The 18,434-nt window shown below is 46.3% G+C and overlaps 1 protein-coding gene across 1 annotated transcript in view; it reads left to right on the top strand.

The window, feature by feature from the left end:
- CLPB (ClpB family mitochondrial disaggregase) overlaps positions 1–18,434 on the top strand; it is a 178,032-nt gene that overhangs the window by 128,843 nt on the left and 30,755 nt on the right. Inside the window, exons 8-12 of the mRNA XM_068266561.1 lie at positions 1,129–1,206; positions 9,036–9,091; positions 10,050–10,094; positions 13,696–13,857; positions 17,771–17,927. Of these exons, the coding sequence (XP_068122662.1) occupies positions 1,129–1,206; positions 9,036–9,091; positions 10,050–10,094; positions 13,696–13,857; positions 17,771–17,927 (498 nt within the window). The remainder of the gene's footprint in view (positions 1–1,128; positions 1,207–9,035; positions 9,092–10,049; positions 10,095–13,695; positions 13,858–17,770; positions 17,928–18,434) is intronic.

Here is an 18,434-nt window from a genome sequence, read left to right as displayed (position 1 = left end):
TCTCCATACATGTCTGCACAAGCACTCCATCTCTTCTCCAGCTCTTCCACCCCACATCTGTGGCCTCCTTCTTCTTACATGTCTGCACAAGCCCTTCATGTCTTCTCCAGCCCTTCCACCCCACATCTGTGGCCTCCTTCTCCTTACATGTCTGCACAAGCCCATCATGTCTTTACCAACCCTTCCACCCCACATCTGTGGCCCTCCTTCTCCTTACATGTCTGCACAAGCCCTTCATGTCTTCTCCTGCCCTTCCACCCCACATCTGTGGCCCTCCTTCTCCTTACATGTCTGCACAAGCCCTCCATGTCTTCTCCAGCCCTTCCACCCCACATCTGTGGCTAGTTCTCGTTACATATCTACATAAGCCCTCCATGTCTTCTCCAGCCCTTCCACCCCACATCTGTGGCCCTTCTTCTCCATACATGTCTGCACAAGCCCTCCATCTCTTCTCCAGCCCTTCCACCCCACATCTGTGGCCCTCCTTCTTACATGTCTGCACAAGCCTTCCATATCTTCTCCAGTCCTTCCACCCCACATCTGTGGCCCTCCTTCTTACATGTCTGCACAAGCCTTCCATATCTTCTCCAGTCCTTCCACCCCACATATGTGGCTAGTTCTCGTTACATATCTGCACAAGCCCGCCGTGCCTTCTCACGCTTGTCCACGCCAACAAGTTAAACTCTCATTTTGTTTAAGGTTGCCATGACCTTGAGCCCTGCCATTCTTCCCTCCCTCAGATCTCTGCCGGGCAAACAAGTCGCAGCCACCAGGCTGTTCCTAACAAGACAATCGAGAAGGCTGACCCCTCCACTCACCCTTGTCCCCTCTCCACACCCTCCACCCCGCTCGCCCGTCTCCCCGGCAACCCTGAGTGCACATCCAGGAAAACCTGATCCTGAGCAGCTTTCTATATCCATACTAACCTGATTACGCGCTGGCAGGGCACTGCCAACTAATCGAATTAGGCCCTCTAATGGTTCTGAGGAGTTTGAGTGAGCGCAGAGCCCTGAAACATTGTGTATACTTAGTGATAATTAGACTGGGTTTTGTGTCATTGATTTATAAGGATGGCTGTCTCTTGCTTTCTTCTCTCTCCCTCCTCCATATGCCGCCACAAACTTCAAGCCATACGGCGCAAGGAGAACGGCTGGTACGACGAGGAACACCCCCTGGTCTTCCTGTTCCTGGGATCTTCTGGAATAGGTGACACTTCAGTTTTGTTCATTACATTTTTTATTTTTTTTATTTTATTTCCATTCTTTGTTTTTATTTTTTCCACTTCTAACTTAAACGGAAAGACGCGGCTTTACTTTTCTCTGGAAAACGTTAAAGGACCACTATTGCAAAAAATAAAAAATGCATAAAAATATGTAAATAAAAAGTAAATTTCTCCCAGAGTAAAATGTGCTATAAATTACTTTTATCCAATGTCGCCGTCAATTACAGTAGCTAGTAGAAATCCGACAGAAATAACGGGCTTTGGACTAGCCCATCTCCTCATGGAGTAGTATCAGGGTTCTCTCCATTTCAGCAAATGGTGAATAGCAAATCCAACTGCCAAAATAGCGTGGAAACGCGGGGGGGGGAGGTGTCCTTCATCTTTGTATGGATCATTACCAAGGAGTGCTTCTGTAAAAAAGATAAACAAACTACAAAAAAAAAATACCATGAGGAGATGGACTAGTCCAAAACCTGTCAGATTTCTACTACCTACTGTAAGGGACCACAACATAGGGGAAAAGTGATTTGTGGCTCATTTGGAAGAAACGTACTTCTTATTTATGTGTTTACATGTATTTTACATTTTACAATTTTTTGCGCTAGTGGTCCTTTAAGAGGCCAACGAACCCTCTGATCCTCCTGCAATCCAAGGAAAACGGTCAATCTGGGTGAGATAAGCATCGAGGAGCATAATATGCCAACCAGTAACAAACATTTTGTTTTTTCTCTGATCAGGATTATTATGGCAGAGAAATTTTGGGTAAAATATAAAAAAAGACATTTTGTGCCCCTATTTGTATTATTAAAGAAATTATTATTGCTTTATAAAGCGCCAACATATTCAGAGTAAACACTAATCGTACACCAAATATAGTACACCAAGTTCAAAATACGGAGGTGGTGATTACAGTGACAAATGTAACATAATGAATAAAATGAATCATTCCAAGACTCCAAAGGGGGAGAGAGCACTGCCCTTGTGAGCTTACAATCTAAAGGATGTAGAAATAAAGCAAAGATGGGACGAATTCCACATTTCCTTGAATCTGAATCCAAAAATATTCTCAAATCTTTTGAATCTCTCGAATCCTGTACATCTGAATTGTGTTATCCATGTAAGAATAGTACTTAGACTTAGAATTGTTTATTCCACATCTAACTACTATTCCTACACGCATCGCACAATTCTTATCTACAGGATTTGAGAGATTCGAAATTCAAAAGATCTGAGCAATTCAGAATATTTTTAGATTTCGATTCAAGGAAATTTGGGATTCGTCCCATCTCTAAAACAAAGTATAAAGTTAAATGAAGATATTTTCATGCTTATTCTCATTTGTTGGTTCATCGTCTTTTGCGTCACACCAGTAATAACGGCTGGCAAGATGCTGATTATTCCAGGGCTGTGGAGTCGGTACGAAAATCTTCCGACTCCTAAGTTTATGAAACCACAACTCCAACTCTGACTCCGGGTACCCAAAATGGCTCCGACTCCTTAATCTAATACTTAACAGGACTATGGATTTTGTACATAAATCATCCGACTCCTCAATTTATAAAATCAACAACTCCGACTCCGGGTGCCCAAAATTGCTCTGACTCCTCGACTCCGACTCCACAGCTCTGGATTATTCCAACGTGCGTGCAAATTTAACATGTGCCAGAGCTCAGGAAACTAAAAAGATTTATACTTACCTGGGGCTTCCTCCAGCCCCATCCGCACGGATCGCATCCCCCCGCTGCCGTCCTCAGCTGCCCGCAGCTTCAGGAACCGGGTCCCGTCCCTTACACCAGTCGGAGCCAGTCTGACGTAGGAGAAGTGCGCTGTTTACGTATCTTTCCAGCAGCCGGCGGAGAGATACGTAGAGGGCGCACTTCTCCTATGTAGGCTGGCTACGACTGACGGAAGTTTGGGGACCCGGTACCAGAGCTGCAGACAGCGGAGGACGGCGGCATGGGAGCGATCTGAGCGGATGGGGCTGGAGGAAGCCCCAGGTATGTATGACATCTTTCCTGAGCTCTGATTCCCTTTCATATGAATCTTAGCAGCTTTGAAATGGACCAATGAAATTCACTTCCTGCTGATTTGATTGGACCAATTCAAAGCTGCCTTCAGTTTGCATCAAATTTGCATGCAAGTCAAAATGATTACACACCAGAGTGCATTACTACACACTAGAATATCCTGTGTTTAGCCACCTCCCAAACCAAAAACCAGCTAGGAAGATGCCAGGAAATAAAAAATAACAAGCTTATGAATAATCAGGTAGATGGAACCAATCAGGTGACTGCTCCTGTCACTTCTTCCTGATGCCTATGAGAGCGATCGCTGGTATTGGCTGTCAAGGGGAGGGGGGAGGGCAATAATAAAAAATAGACAAATTTATTAAAAATAAAAGAATAAATACATAAACAAAAAAATAAACATCCCAGCAGCATTCAGAGCCCACCTACAGAAAGCTCTGTTGGTGGGCAGAAAGGGGGGGGGGGATTCATATGTGTGCTAGGTTGTTCGGCTCTGCAGCGAGCTCTTAAAGCTGCAGAGCACTGAATTGTAAAAAATAGCCGGGGGGCGGAGAGAGCAGTGGTTAAGACCCTAAAGGAGCACTCTGACAGATCTTAACTGCTTACTTTTTTCACTGGAGTCGTCCTTTACACTTTAAAGGTGCCACAGTACAGTATTTTCCTCAGATGCGATCATTCAATCAGATTTGCGGGATCTTAAGTCATCAGAAGATAATTATCGATTGTTCCCATAAACGAGACGATTAGGGCACCTTCTCTCTTCAGAGACGATCGTACAATCTAACATTCCGCTTGACAAAATTCTGTATTCCAATCCACCATAGAATTGTTTCACGTCGATTCTCTCCACATACTGCGCGGTTTTCTGACCAATTCCATCCTAAAAATCTGAGGCTTCTTTTGCACTGCAAATCACAATTCCAATTTCTGATTCTGATATGCGATTTTCACTGAATGCTAGCAACACGCAGAAAAAAATGCAGCATGCAGGACTTTTTAATGGCATCAAAAATCTGAATGCAAAATCGAGAATCAGAATCCCATGTAGTGTAAAGGCTTGAATGATTGCACCTGAGGAAATGTTTGTACTGTTAATGGCCTCCTTAAAGAGAACCAGAGATGAAGCAACCTCATGTATTTTACCTTATAAATCAGTGGGAACATGACAGTAAACACCTAATCTGCTCTTTGTTACATTGTTCTCTGTTTAATTTGCCTGTTATCACCTCTAAGATAAGAATCCCGACTAAGCAGTCGGTCTGGCTTTGCTACAGAATTATTATAGCTGAGACTGTGTTCTTTGCTGTCTTCAAGTCCAAGCCTGCCCCCTGCTGGCTTTGCTCAGGAATCTTTATAGCTGAGTCATTATAGCAAAGCCAGAATCAATGCTCAGTCCGGGATTCTTATCTCAGCTAGATAACAGACACTTTTAGCAGTGAGGATGGAACAGAGAGCATGGTAAATGTTTTCTCTAATGTTCCCACTGATTTCTATGGTAAAATACACAAGGGTGCTTCGTCTCTGGTTCACTTTAAAGGAAACCAGAGACGAGTTAAATTAAAAGTTTTATACCTGCCTGGTGGGTCCTCCAGCCCCATCCGCACGGATCGCTCCCACGCCGCCATCCTCCGCCTTCTCCAGCTCCGGTACCGGGTCTCGTAACTTCAGCCAGTCACGGCCAGCTTTATGCATACGCAGTGCGCTCCCTCCATCCCTCTGGTGGAGAATAGTACTGCGCCTGCACATGCTCAGACTGTCTGCGACTGGAGGAAGTTATGGGACCCTGTACCGTAGCTGGAGAAGGCTGAGGACATTGGCGTGGGAGCGATCCAGGCAGATAGGGCTGAAGGGCCCAACAGGCATGTATAAAACTTTTAATCCAACTCGTGTCTTGTACACGTTAAAGGATACCTTAGCGCTCCTAATCTTTTTTTAAAAAATGGGGGCATGTGTAGCAGACAGTCCTCATGCCCACCGCTCCCCCCCCCCCCCCCCCATTCTTTTCCGTCCCTCTTCATTACCTTGTAAAGGCCGGCCGAAGCTACTTCCAGGTCGGCCAGGCTCAGTGAGCAGTGCGTGGTCGGTAGCACTCTGTATATGTGCACTACGTAGTTGTGGCTGCAGTAGTGGCTGAATCACACACCTGAAACAATTATGTGGCTAATCCAGCCGCACTTCAGTCGGAGCACCTGATCTGCTGCATGCTTGTTCAGGGCCTATGGCTGAAAGTATTAGAGGCAGAGGATCAGCAACATGAAACTTGTCATTCCAGTCTGATGCAAAACGAAACTAATTTTATGCAGCAGCTGCTGCTGGTCCATGTCTGACCTACATTAAACTTGTATCAACTTGGGAATTTTTCACGTCTCATCAGCAATCGCCAGGTATGAGAGCTGAAACCCAAAACCAGTGGGGCTAGTCCCATTTCATTCCAGGGCCAGACAGGGAGACAGTGCAGGATCATCCACCAGGCAACCTGGGCAGGTGCCTGGGGCCCAGTGGGTGTCAAGGGGCCCACTTGTGATCTCCTCTGACCCATCTCCAACTTGGTTTACCAAAAGGACCATAAGGAGGCGCCACAGGTACTGCCTTACGTTGTCTGCTGTCACATGTGAACGTAGAGCTCAGTGCTCTGCATGGCGGGAAGGATTCTGGAGTACAGGTAGATTACTCATGTCTGACTAGCGCTGTCAGCTGTCACATGTGACCGTAGAGATCAGTGCTCTTCATGGCGGGAAGGATTCTGGAGTACAGGTAGATTACTCATGTCTGACTAGCGCTGTCTGCTGTCACATGTGAACGTAGAGCTCAGTGCTCTGCATGGCGGGAAGGATTCTGGAGTACAGGTAGATTACTCATGTCTGACTAGCGCTGTCAGCTGTCACATGTGACCGTAGAGATCAGTGCTCTTCATGGCGGGAAAGATTCTGGAGTACAGGTAGATTACTCATGTCTGACTAGCGCTGTCTGCTGTCACATGTGACCGTAGAGATCAGTGCTCTGCATGGCGGGAAGGATTCTGGAGTACAGGTAGATTACTCATGTCTGACTAGCGCTGTAAGCTGTCACATGTGAACATAAAGCTCAGTGCTCTGCATGGCGGGAAGGATTCTGGAGTACAGGTAGATTACTCATGTCTGACTAGCGCTGTCATCTGTCACATGTGACCGTAGAGCTCAGTGCTCTGCATGGTGGGAAGGATTCTGGAGTACAGGTAGATTACTCATGTCTGACTAGTGCTGTCATCTGTCACATGTGACCGTAGAGCTCAGTGCTCTGCATGGTGGGAAGGATTCTGGAGTACGGGTAGATTACTTATGTCTGACTAGTGCTGTCAGCTGTCACATGTGACCGTAGAGCTCAGTGCTCTGCATGGCGGGAAGGATTCTGGAGTACAGGTAGATTACTCATGTCTGACTAGCGCTGTCAGCTGTCACATGTGACCGTAGAGCTCAGTGCTCTGCATGGCGGAAGGATTCTGGAGTATGAGTAGATTACTCATGTCTGACTAGTGCTGTCAGCTGTCACATGTGACCGTAGAGCTCAGTGCTCTGCATGGCGGGAAAGATTCTGGAGTACGGGTAGATTACTCATGTCTGACTAGCGCTGTAAGCTGTCACATGTGACCGTAGAGCTCAGTGCTCTGCATGGTGGGAAGGATTCTGGAGTACGGGTAGATTACTCATGTCTGACTAGCGCTGTCAGCTGTCACATGTGACCGTAGAGCTCAGTGCTCTGCATGGCGGGAAAGATTCTGGAGTACGGGTAGATTACTCATGTCTGACTAGCGCTGTAAGCTGTCACATGTGACCGTAGAGCTCAGTGCTCTGCATGGCAGGAAGGATTCTGGAGTACGGGTAGATTACTTATGTCTGACTAGCGCTGTAAGCTGTCACATGTGACCGTAGAGCTCAGTGCTCTGCATGGTGGGAAGGATTCTGGAGTACGGGTAGATTACTTATGTCTGACTAGTGCTGTCAGCTGTCACATGTGACCGTAGAGCTCAGTGCTCTGCATGGCGGGAAGGATTCTGGAGTACAGGTAGATTACTCATGTCTGACTAGCGCTGTCAGCTGTCACATGTGACCGTAGAGCTCAGTGCTCTGCATGGCGGAAGGATTCTGGAGTATGAGTAGATTACTCATGTCTGACTAGTGCTGTCAGCTGTCACATGTGACCGTAGAGCTCAGTGCTCTGCATGGCGGGAAAGATTCTGGAGTACGGGTAGATTACTCATGTCTGACTAGCGCTGTAAGCTGTCACATGTGACCGTAGAGCTCAGTGCTCTGCATGGTGGGAAGGATTCTGGAGTACAGGTAGATTACTCATGTCTGACTAGTGCTGTCATCTGTCACATGTGACCGTAGAGCTCAGTGCTCTGCATGTTGGGAAGGATTCTGGAGTACGGGTAGATTACTCATGTCTGACTAGCGCTGTCTGCTGTCACATGTGACCGTAGAGATCAGTGCTCTGCATGGCGGGAAGGATTCTGGAGTACAGGTAGATTACTCATGTCTGACTAGCGCTGTAAGCTGTCACATGTGAACATAAAGCTCAGTGCTCTGCATGGCGGGAAGGATTCTGGAGTACAGGTAGATTACTCATGTCTGACTAGCGCTGTCATCTGTCACATGTGACCGTAGAGCTCAGTGCTCTGCATGGTGGGAAGGATTCTGGAGTACAGGTAGATTACTCATGTCTGACTAGTGCTGTCATCTGTCACATGTGACCGTAGAGCTCAGTGCTCTGCATGGTGGGAAGGATTCTGGAGTACGGGTAGATTACTTATGTCTGACTAGTGCTGTCAGCTGTCACATGTGACCGTAGAGCTCAGTGCTCTGCATGGCGGGAAGGATTCTGGAGTACAGGTAGATTACTCATGTCTGACTAGCGCTGTCAGCTGTCACATGTGACCGTAGAGCTCAGTGCTCTGCATGGCGGAAGGATTCTGGAGTATGAGTAGATTACTCATGTCTGACTAGTGCTGTCAGCTGTCACATGTGACCGTAGAGCTCAGTGCTCTGCATGGCGGGAAAGATTCTGGAGTACGGGTAGATTACTCATGTCTGACTAGCGCTGTAAGCTGTCACATGTGACCGTAGAGCTCAGTGCTCTGCATGGTGGGAAGGATTCTGGAGTACGGGTAGATTACTCATGTCTGACTAGCGCTGTCAGCTGTCACATGTGACCGTAGAGCTCAGTGCTCTGCATGGCGGGAAAGATTCTGGAGTACGGGTAGATTACTCATGTCTGACTAGCGCTGTAAGCTGTCACATGTGACCGTAGAGCTCAGTGCTCTGCATGGCAGGAAGGATTCTGGAGTACGGGTAGATTACTTATGTCTGACTAGCGCTGTAAGCTGTCACATGTGACCGTAGAGCTCAGTGCTCTGCATGGCGGGAAGGATTCTGGAGTACGGGTAGATTACTCATGTCTGACTAGCGCTGTCAGCTGTCACATGTGACCGTAGAGCTCAGTGCTCTGCATGGTGGGAAGGATTCTGGAGTACAGGTAGATTACTCATGTCTGACTAGCGCTGTCTGCTGTCACATGTGACCGTAGAGCTCAGTGCTCTGCATGGCGGGAAGGATTCTGGAGTACGGGTAGATTACTCATGTCTGACTAGCGCTGTCAGCTGTCACATGTGACCGTAGAGCTCAGTGCTCTGCATGGCGGGAAGGATTCTGGAGTACAGGTAGATTACTCATGTCTGACTAGCGCTGTCAGCTGTCACATGTGAACGTAGAGCTCAGTGAGCAGATGCTTAACTTCCTCTCTTCCATCAGGTAAAACGGAACTGGCCAAGCAGACGGCTCGCTATCTGCACAAGGACGTCAAGAAGGTAAGGTCCGCCGCAGTCGTCCAATCACCTGCTCTGTTCTGTGTGATGTCACTTGTGCCGGAGCTGTGTGCACGTTCCATTTGTAGTTGCTTCTGTACTCCTAAGTGATTAATTGGTAATAAACACATCTTCATGCTTAGGACTAGCGATGTATGAGCAGATCGACCTAGAGACAGATCTCTCTCTGATCCAATCTGATTGGAGAGAGGTCTGTCAGCTGCCCATACACCAGCAGACCGATTCCTGATCAATTTCAGCATGAAATCTCCGGGGAATCAGGTGTGACGCTGCCGATTCTGACTGCCCCCCATACCCCCTGCCTAAGCATTGTTATCTCACCTGTCCAGCTGCCCCATCTCCTCCGCTGTCTCCCGTGAGCACCACCACCATGTGGCATATACCCCGTGGCACTTGCGCTGCATCATACGTACCCGCCCTGCAGTGCTCAGTGGAGACGGCGAGTGAGACCGGAAGTCTGTGCAGCTGGAGCAGGGGAGATTTGCATTGCACATGCATGGGGGAACAGCGGCCGGCGGTCTGTCCCATTCTTCAGTCATTGCGATCTCACATGCCGTTACCGCCGCACACCGATCAATAATTTCGACCCCAAATTTTCCAGCATGCTCGATCTATATATTTGCTTGATTTTGTCCCGAAACCGATCAAATCAACGATCAGGCATGTTTGGTGTGGCACAGATTTTCATTCAGTTCGATAAAATTAACGAATTGGTTGATCAGGCCGCTATATTGCTAAATGTATGGCCAGCTTTATTTTATGGGCGCCCGATCCTGCGAACGTTTATCTCATCTTCTCTCCGGAGTTTGTAGCGATAATCGTGCCTCGTCACCAGAAATCTGTTTCCTGTCAGCGCTGGTTTCATATTGATCCATGCAGCACATGATGTTTTCCATTAAGAGGTAGTTATTCTGTGTGACAACGTTTCTCCTTCTTTCAGGGCTTCATCAGAATGGACATGTCGGAGTTTCAGGAGAAGCACGAGGTACGCTCAGCGCGATGTCTCTTCCCAGGTGTACGGTGTGAAGACAGATCCCGCCAGACCCTCACAGTCCCAGTATTACCAGACCTGATGCTAATTATCAGGGTTGCAGTTTGTTACCAGTTACCCCTGATAGCTAGGACTAGGGCTAGCGAGAGAAATGCACCCTGTATGTATTTAGAGAGTTTAGCCTGTCTAATTCCCCCCATCATCGGTGTCTAATCACAAGTTGTAATTTGATCTCTCCCCAGGTCACATGACTGCCATGGCAAAGATGGCAGATAAGCTAATTTGAAAGCACAGGCTGTTAACTGTTGCTTCCATTAAAGGGGAACTGAAGAGAGAGGTATATGGAGGCTGCCATGTTTATTTCCTTTAAGCAATACCAGTTGCCTGGCAGCCCTGCTGATCCTCTGCCTCTAATACTTTTAGCCATAGCCCCTGAACAAGCATGCAGCAGATCAGGTGTTTCTGACATAATTGTCAGATCTGACAAGACTAGCTGCATGCTTGTTTCTGGTGTTATTCAGATACTACTGCAGAGAAATAGACCAGCAGGGCTGCCAGGCAACTGGTATTGATTAAAAGGAAATAAATATGGCAGCCTCCGTATACCTCTTACTTCAGTTCCCCTTTAATATGTCTGCTGTTAATTTGAAAGCAGGAAGTAGACACATGCAGATTTATTTTAGTATTAGTATCAGCTGTAACAAATGTTTTCCTGTAAAGATTATTATGCTGTTGCTTATCTTTTAGAGCAGAGAGGAAGTTCTGAGTTCAGGTCCACTTCAAGGTCTGTACACATGTTAGCTAAAAGTCGTCGCACGCAAACAAGCGACGACCCTTAAATAACATTTCCTGGCTAAAAGAAACGTAGTTTAACCATTAGACGACCGCTCCACGCCAAGTGGCGTGGACGCAGCGGCAGCCTCAGGACCGCCTAACACCGATCAGCGTGCGGTGCTGGGGATCTGCAGTTTTGCAGGAGATCACGCTTGGAAGATGGAGCTCCGATCCGCCTTCAGTCTCCCAGCGGCGTTCGCTGCTCGGAGACTGTTAGCCGACGAAACCGCCGTCTAATAACCGTGTACAGCACTGCGACCTAAGGCAACGCTGTACTGGGGACTTCCATGAGACACGGCTGTCCCCCTGGGAGACACTAGAATGATCAACTGTCATTGGCTGAAGCCTATGACCGCTGATCACGGTGATTGGCTGGGGAAAAAATGTAAAAAATAAAAAAAAATAGTAACATTTATTTAGAAAATAATAAAATATTTAAAAAAAAAAAAACACTGGGGGAGCAATCAGACCCCACCAAGAGAGAGCTCGGTTGCTGGGCAGAAAAGGAGGGGGGATCATTTGTGTGCTGTGTTGTGCGGCCCTGCAGCTTGGCCTTAAAGCTGCAGTGGCCAATTAAGTAAAAAACGGCCTGGTCTTTAGGGGGGGTTAACACCGCGGTCCTCAACATTGTACACACACGCCGATATTCCAAACGATAATGTTGTTCGAAAACTGCGTTTAGTAGCGACGTGCGCATGATCCGGAAACTATGTTGTTTACACTTACACACAGGCAGACTGCCCAATAGTCGCCTGAATTGATCCGCCAGTTGGATCGGGCAGAATACCTGATATCAGTTGCTTGTCGTTTGGCAACATTTCCTACAATTGCTGTCTGAAACGGCAACATCTGTTGTTCTTCAGATTTTTCAAACAACTTGTATCTAACGTGTGTACAAGGCTCAGCAAACCCAGACAGTAATGTCTCATAAGGGTGTGCTATATTAGGTGACGAACAAACGCAACAGTCACCTGGGTCATATCAGAGCATAGTGGTGGTGGCTGAAGTAAGTTACAGGCAGCTATTTCATCACATGCATGCATTAGAAGTGAGGCATTATGGGAAGGATGGAGAGGTAGCAGGGATCATGGTCCAAGGGTTTCACCCTCTAGCAAGATGATGATTACCTAGGACCAGCCCAATGCTTCCAGGAGCAGAGGATTATGGGAAGCAGTGTGGCGGGAGCAGCCATGACTGCTGACAGTTTTATCTTCTTCCTGCAGGACCATTTTATGGCTAAACAGCGCCACCTCTGTTTGTAGGAGCAGAGGATCATGGGAGAAAAGGGTTTTCTGTAGGATAGTGTCTGAGAATTCTCACCTCCAAGTCGCACACCATAATCTGGGGGCCTCTCCTCTGTGCTGGATTCTCCTATCTCAGGGTCTTGCAACAGTGAGATCTTTGCTCTCCTTATTTTCCAGATCTGCAAACTGTCTCAAAAACACACATTACCATGGATTCCCCTCCCCTGCTGGATCCTTCAGCCTCTCTGGGTCTAATGCAGTGAGATCTTTGCTCTCCTGAGTTCCCAGCACCGCAGTCTGTCACATGCACACATTACCATAGATTCCTCTCCTTGTAATGGACTCCATTTTCTCCTATTGGATTCTTCTATCTCTCAGTATGTTTGTGTTGGTCTCGGGCCGTCCTTTCACCAGGAGAGGGTTGTCCTTGACGTATGTAGAAGGTGAGCCCTTACGGTGCTGTATCGTTGAATAATGGTTACGGAATTAATATGTGACTAGTTTATACTCACAAAAGTAGGTTGCAGTTTTGCAACCACCGTATGCGGAAAAAGACCATTTCTGCTCGGTTGCCTGGACACTCTGGAACCAGGTGTGGTCGCTCTCCTCCTTGGGTCCTGTCCACCGGTAGGCTACGCTGTCCCGGCGGTGAGGATAACACCTCGGAGAGGTGTGGGGTATACAGAAAAAGCACGTTGGTGGAGGCGCCCAAGTTATGTATTTTTTTATCAAAGTTGCATAGGTGTGGAACAAAAATAAAAAATTTAAACGATAATAAATAAAGGAGGTCTCTTACCCTCAAAGAAGACTCACTGGATGGAAGAAGGAGTCTTTATTATAATAAAACTGGTTATACTGTAGACACCGCGTTTCACGGGACACAGCCCGCTTCCTCTGGTCAATAAGACAGATAACCTTATTACCAGCCGTGCAGAGCGGGGGCGCATAGATCTATGGTCTGTCCCACACTCAGCTCATAAACATATGATATAATGATTTGTATGTGTAGTACAGCTAAGAAATAAAACATTAGGAGCATTAGTAGTCTCATATTGTTTCCAGTGCTGGGAGAGTTAAGAAACTTCAGTTGTTATCTATGCAAAAGAGCTTCTCTGAGCTCTCTGACCCAACTTGGGTCAGAGACGAGTTATTTACTGAAGAACTTATACATCAAATAAACAGTGAGAGGTTGAGATACAGTTTTACTGCGGGAAAGCTCATAGTTTAAAATACAGAGTGTGTTTTGTAATTGCAAATATTGAGAGAATGATGCCATGTTATTAAATAATAAAAAAAAAAAAAAAAAACTATATAGCTGAAAATAAAAATGAGACTCTTTTCTTTGCTGCTAATGTTCTGTTCATTATCAGCACCTACACATACAATTTATTATATCATGAGGTTTTTTCGCTTCAGTGTCACTTTAAGACTCATAATGAAAGATAAATGCCGTATTAAAGCAATGGCATAAAACTCACTTCATTTCACTGGACAGAACACCTTTCATCTGATTTCAGGTGGCCAAGTTCATCGGGTCTCCGCCGGGGTACGTGGGTCATGAGGACGGCGGTCAGCTGACCAAAAAGCTGAAGGAATGCCCCAACGCAGTGGTCTTGTTCGACGAGGTGGACAAAGCTCACCCGGACGTGCTCACTATAATGCTGCAACTGTTTGATGAGGTAAGCTGGCCCCGGCCAATCACAGACCTCGCTACAAGTATAGGGGAGGGGTCATGCTTATTAGAAATCACATACAAATCTGCGAAAACACATTCACATGCAATGAAAGTCATCCGAGAATCACACGTCTGCTAAAATTTACAAAATTGCATTTGCAATTTTTCGTGAGAAGAAAATAAACGTACATTTTGCACAAACTGAAACATTTTTTTCCCTGCATATTCTGTACCAAAATGACTTGTAAAATGACTTGTAAAATGAAAACAAAGTGACAATATAAAAGAAAAAAACAAATATTGTAGAAACTTGGCTTTCAAAATTTTTAAATATGCATGCCATGAGGGTACATTACTATTATTTTTTTAAATAAGGTCTTGTAATCCTCGATCATGTACAATGAGAAAGCAAATAACAGAAAATAAGACACCTTTATTTCCAAATACAATATTGTCACCATACATTGTGCTAGGAACATAATCTAAATGTTATAGTAACCAGGATGGATAAGCAAATAAAATTTGTGGGTTTAACTTAATGTTAGCACGGTTTATTGTAAAGCTATAATGGATGTAAATGGAGAAATAGTGTTTGTTTTTTGTTTTTTTTCTATTTTTTTTTTTCCTTCATTTTTCCTTTAACATGCATAGAAAAGAAGCGTATTACTAAACAAAATATTCACACAAAAAGCCTAATTTGTCCTGAAAATAACAATATATAAATCATTTAGCTGTGATAAGTAGTAATAAAGTTAGTAGCAAATGAATGGGAGCAACGCTGATATGTGAAAATTGCTCTTGTCCTGAAGTGGTTAATTAAAGTATACCTGAGATTAAACGGTACAAGCATTTATACTTACCTGGGGCTCCCTCCAGCCCCCTGTAGGCCCCGGGCTCCCTCGCCATCCTCTCAGACCCCCCGCTTTCTCCCACATTGTTGCCCGGTAAATTCCCCGACTAGCCCAGTCGCACCCCACTGCACATGCACGGTCCTGCCCATGCGCACCCCTCGATCACGCTCCTGTGGCTAGGAGCGATCTGCGCTTGCACATTTCACAAAGTCTGTAACCATTCAAGCGCAGAATGCTGCCAGCTAGAGGAGCGTGATCAGGGGGCACTGGTTTCCTTTAGGGGCCCATTCACACCTAAAATCGCTAAACGCTAGTGTTTTGCTTTAGCGTTTTTCGCGGGTGATTTTTCCGTGATTTAAATCGGAAAAATCACTGGACAAATTTGCATTTTTGGAGTGATTGCGATTAGCGGTTCTATGCATGCTAATTGCGATCACTCCAGAATCGCCGGCAAAACGCTGCAGGCAACGCGTTTACGATTCGCGATAATCACAAAACTCCCGCGAGTGAGAACACTGCCATAGGCTACAATAGCACAAGCGTTTGTTTTTTTTTAATTGCTAGCGTTTTGCAATTAGCAGGAATGGGCCCTTTAAGGGCTGGATAGCAGGGGAAGAAGAGCAGCTGAATTTAATTCTTCCTCTTCTAAGCTACATAAATTATAATTTCATTGACCATCCCTGGTCAGCATCTCTCTGTGCGTGTATAAGGCGGTTGTGGCGTGTTTCCACAGTGGGTATCCTGTGATGAATTCCAGCCGTTGACGCTGCTGTCATTCGTCCGACAATTTTATATCTTACTGTTTCGCAAAAGACTTCGACTTTTCATTAGATTTGCGTCTGCTGTCTATGGCCACCTTAGGAAAAGGTGATGTCATTCTGAGAAACAGGAGGGATGAGTAACACAACAGGCCCCCCCGCGTGAGGAGTGACTGGTCCTGGCAGACTGAGACATACGCTGTCATTACCGCGCGTGGCATATGAGTTTTCTGGATGTCTCCTCAGAGGACGCTTCTCGTACAATAAACAGTTATTCCTCCGCTGCGTGGCCCCTCTCCCCGTCCTCAGGATTAATATCGCAGCCGCGCGTGCATAGATCATCCCTACAGCAGCCAAATGTGAAATCAATTCCTGCAGCAGCGCCCTGCCAGGCTAATAAACGCCATGTTAATCCTCCGCGCCCGGGAACGATTTCATCTGTCATCGCCGCGCTGGCCGGGGAGCCGCAAAGTCCCCGTTATTATCTCCCAATAACATCGGGGCGAGAGCGGCGAGCGGCGGACCCTCAGAGAAGCGGAAAGTGCATCGGCCATTGTGTACATTAACCCTGTAGCAGACAATTTATTTAGGGGCATGCAAGTGCTCCTGGACAGTTTATTTTATCACTTTTTTTTAATTTCGTATTTGTTACATTTCCTTGCTACGAATTAGTACTGCTGTAATGTGTATTTCTGGCCACTTGTCACTAGGGGGCAGTGTGAGACAGTAACAGAGGACATCTGCTTTCAGTTTCTATATTTTCTGCTAGCAGAGAGACATCAAAGCATTCCAAGAATTTACAGCACGACGAGTTCTACCGGCTGAGGTCAAAAGGAGCACACTTATCTCAAGCAAGATAACTTTATTGAAGCTGCTAATGAGTTAAAAGAGAACGCTAGGAGAGCATTATTTATTTCGGCCAGCCTGTGCTTATAGTAACAAAAAAAGGGTTAAAGGGAACCTTAACTGAACGGGGGGTAAAGAGTTTCACTTACCTGGGGCTATTACCAGCCCCCTGCAGCAGTCCTGTGCCCTCGGCGCCGCTCTGGAATCCTCTGGTCCCCCGCTGTCACTTAGTTTCGTTTTTGACGACTCACCAGTCGCCGGCCGCCATGCGTATTATTGGACGCATTCACCAATGCAATTAGCGCTATTGCGGACCGCAACGCGTACAAAAATACGCGTTGCCGCATTCTGCACGCATAGATATGCGGCAACGCGTGTTTTTGTACGCGTTGCGGTCCGCAATAGCGCTAATTGCATTGGTGAATGCGTCCAATAATACGCATGGCGGCCGGCGACTGGTGAGTCGTCAAAAACGAAACTAAGTGACAGCGGGGGACCAGAGGATTCCAGAGCGGCGCCGAGGGCACAGGACTGCTGCAGGGGGCTGGTAATAGCCCCAGGTAAGTGAAACTCTTTACCCCCCGTTCAGTTAAGGTTCCCTTTAAATGTTTTTGCATAGTTCCATCATATGAGAGGAGGATGAAACTGCTATAAATGGGAAGTGTCTGTATCAGCTGATAAAATAGTCATATTGTCACGGTTTTTTGCAATGGTGACCTGGACCTGTCGGGATAATGCTTGAAAAGTCTTATTCCCATGAAAGTCTACTGTGATAAACCACAAATATTTTTTTACGGTAGGTTTAAATGTTATTTTAGGTGCCCAAAATGTGGTCCAAAATTACACTTGCTTGTTCTTAGCAACAACAAAAAACATTTTTGAAGCGCTTTTCTTCTGTAGGACCTAAATCACATAAGCTTGTCTCAGGTCAGTACATAGTGATGTGTACAGGAGAAAATGTAATATAATCAGATTGAGAATTTAAGGTTTACATGACAGACCTCACAGAGGGGAATCTAGCAGTGCATTGCTCTGGCCTGATCTTTTTGTGAAGGAGGAAAGGCAGGAACTGGTGACAAACAAGAGAAGAGAGCGCACTCAGATTTGAGGATTTAAAGAGACACCATAACGACATGAATGTAGTATATTATTCAGTATACCACAATTCAGAAACACTTCCTGTATCTATATATTGCTGTATACTGGTATGTAGCCCCACCCTCTTAGCGATGTTTAGCTTAGCCTATTTACTTTTGCAGCCTCCTTTCCAGAACACTCTGGGAGGCCAGGTGTTGTTTCTACTCACTTCAGAACACACAACAATAAACATTTCACAGTGATGCACCTGCCAGTACTAAAGAATGTTGCAGCCTGTGATACATTTCAGAATGTAAATATCTCTATCTCTGTTATCTCTATGGCTGGACGATGCACTCTAACACTGCCTGTTGTACTCTTCCAGGGCCGGCTGACAGACGGGAAGGGGAAGACGATTGAATGTAAGGACGCCATCTTTATCATGACCTGTAACGCGGGCAGTGATGAGATCGCAGAGTACGGCCTGCAGCTGCGGCAGGAGGCCCAGGAGATGAACCGGCACCGGCTGGCGGAGAACCTCGGTGAGTACCGCGGGAGGAATAGGGGGCCGTCCTCGCTGACTGCGTTATAACAACATGCTGGTTCCCTGGCTGGGGTGCTGAGCCTCTGCTCCTGCCTAGTCACTGGTCCATAGCAGCTTAAAGCGGACCTAAACTCTGGCACAGGACAGAAGGAAAACAGAGAAAGGCACCCTGTATGTATTCAGAGAGTTTAGCCTAATTCCCCCTCATGTGTGACTAAACACAACTGTAATTTGATCTCTCCCCATGTCACCTGACTGCTTCCATGAAAGCAGGAAGTAGACACACAGCAGCTATATTGCAGGATATGTATCGGCTGTAACAAAGGAATGTTTTTCTTTAAAGGTTATTATGCTGCTACTCATCTTTTAGGGCAGAGAGGAGTCCTGACTTCAGCTTAAATTGACCAACAGATTCTTATCTGATCTGAGAGGGATCTGTCTCTTTGAATCCCTTCATAAACTACGCTTAAGGAGCCCATACACCTAACGATTTTCCTGCCAATCA

Source organism: Hyperolius riggenbachi, chromosome 2, assembly GCF_040937935.1.
Source record: "Hyperolius riggenbachi isolate aHypRig1 chromosome 2, aHypRig1.pri, whole genome shotgun sequence".
Taxonomy (NCBI): domain Eukaryota; kingdom Metazoa; phylum Chordata; class Amphibia; order Anura; family Hyperoliidae; genus Hyperolius; species Hyperolius riggenbachi.
The sequence above is the reverse complement of the archived record's forward strand: the minus strand, read 5'-3'. Positions and strand labels throughout refer to the sequence as shown.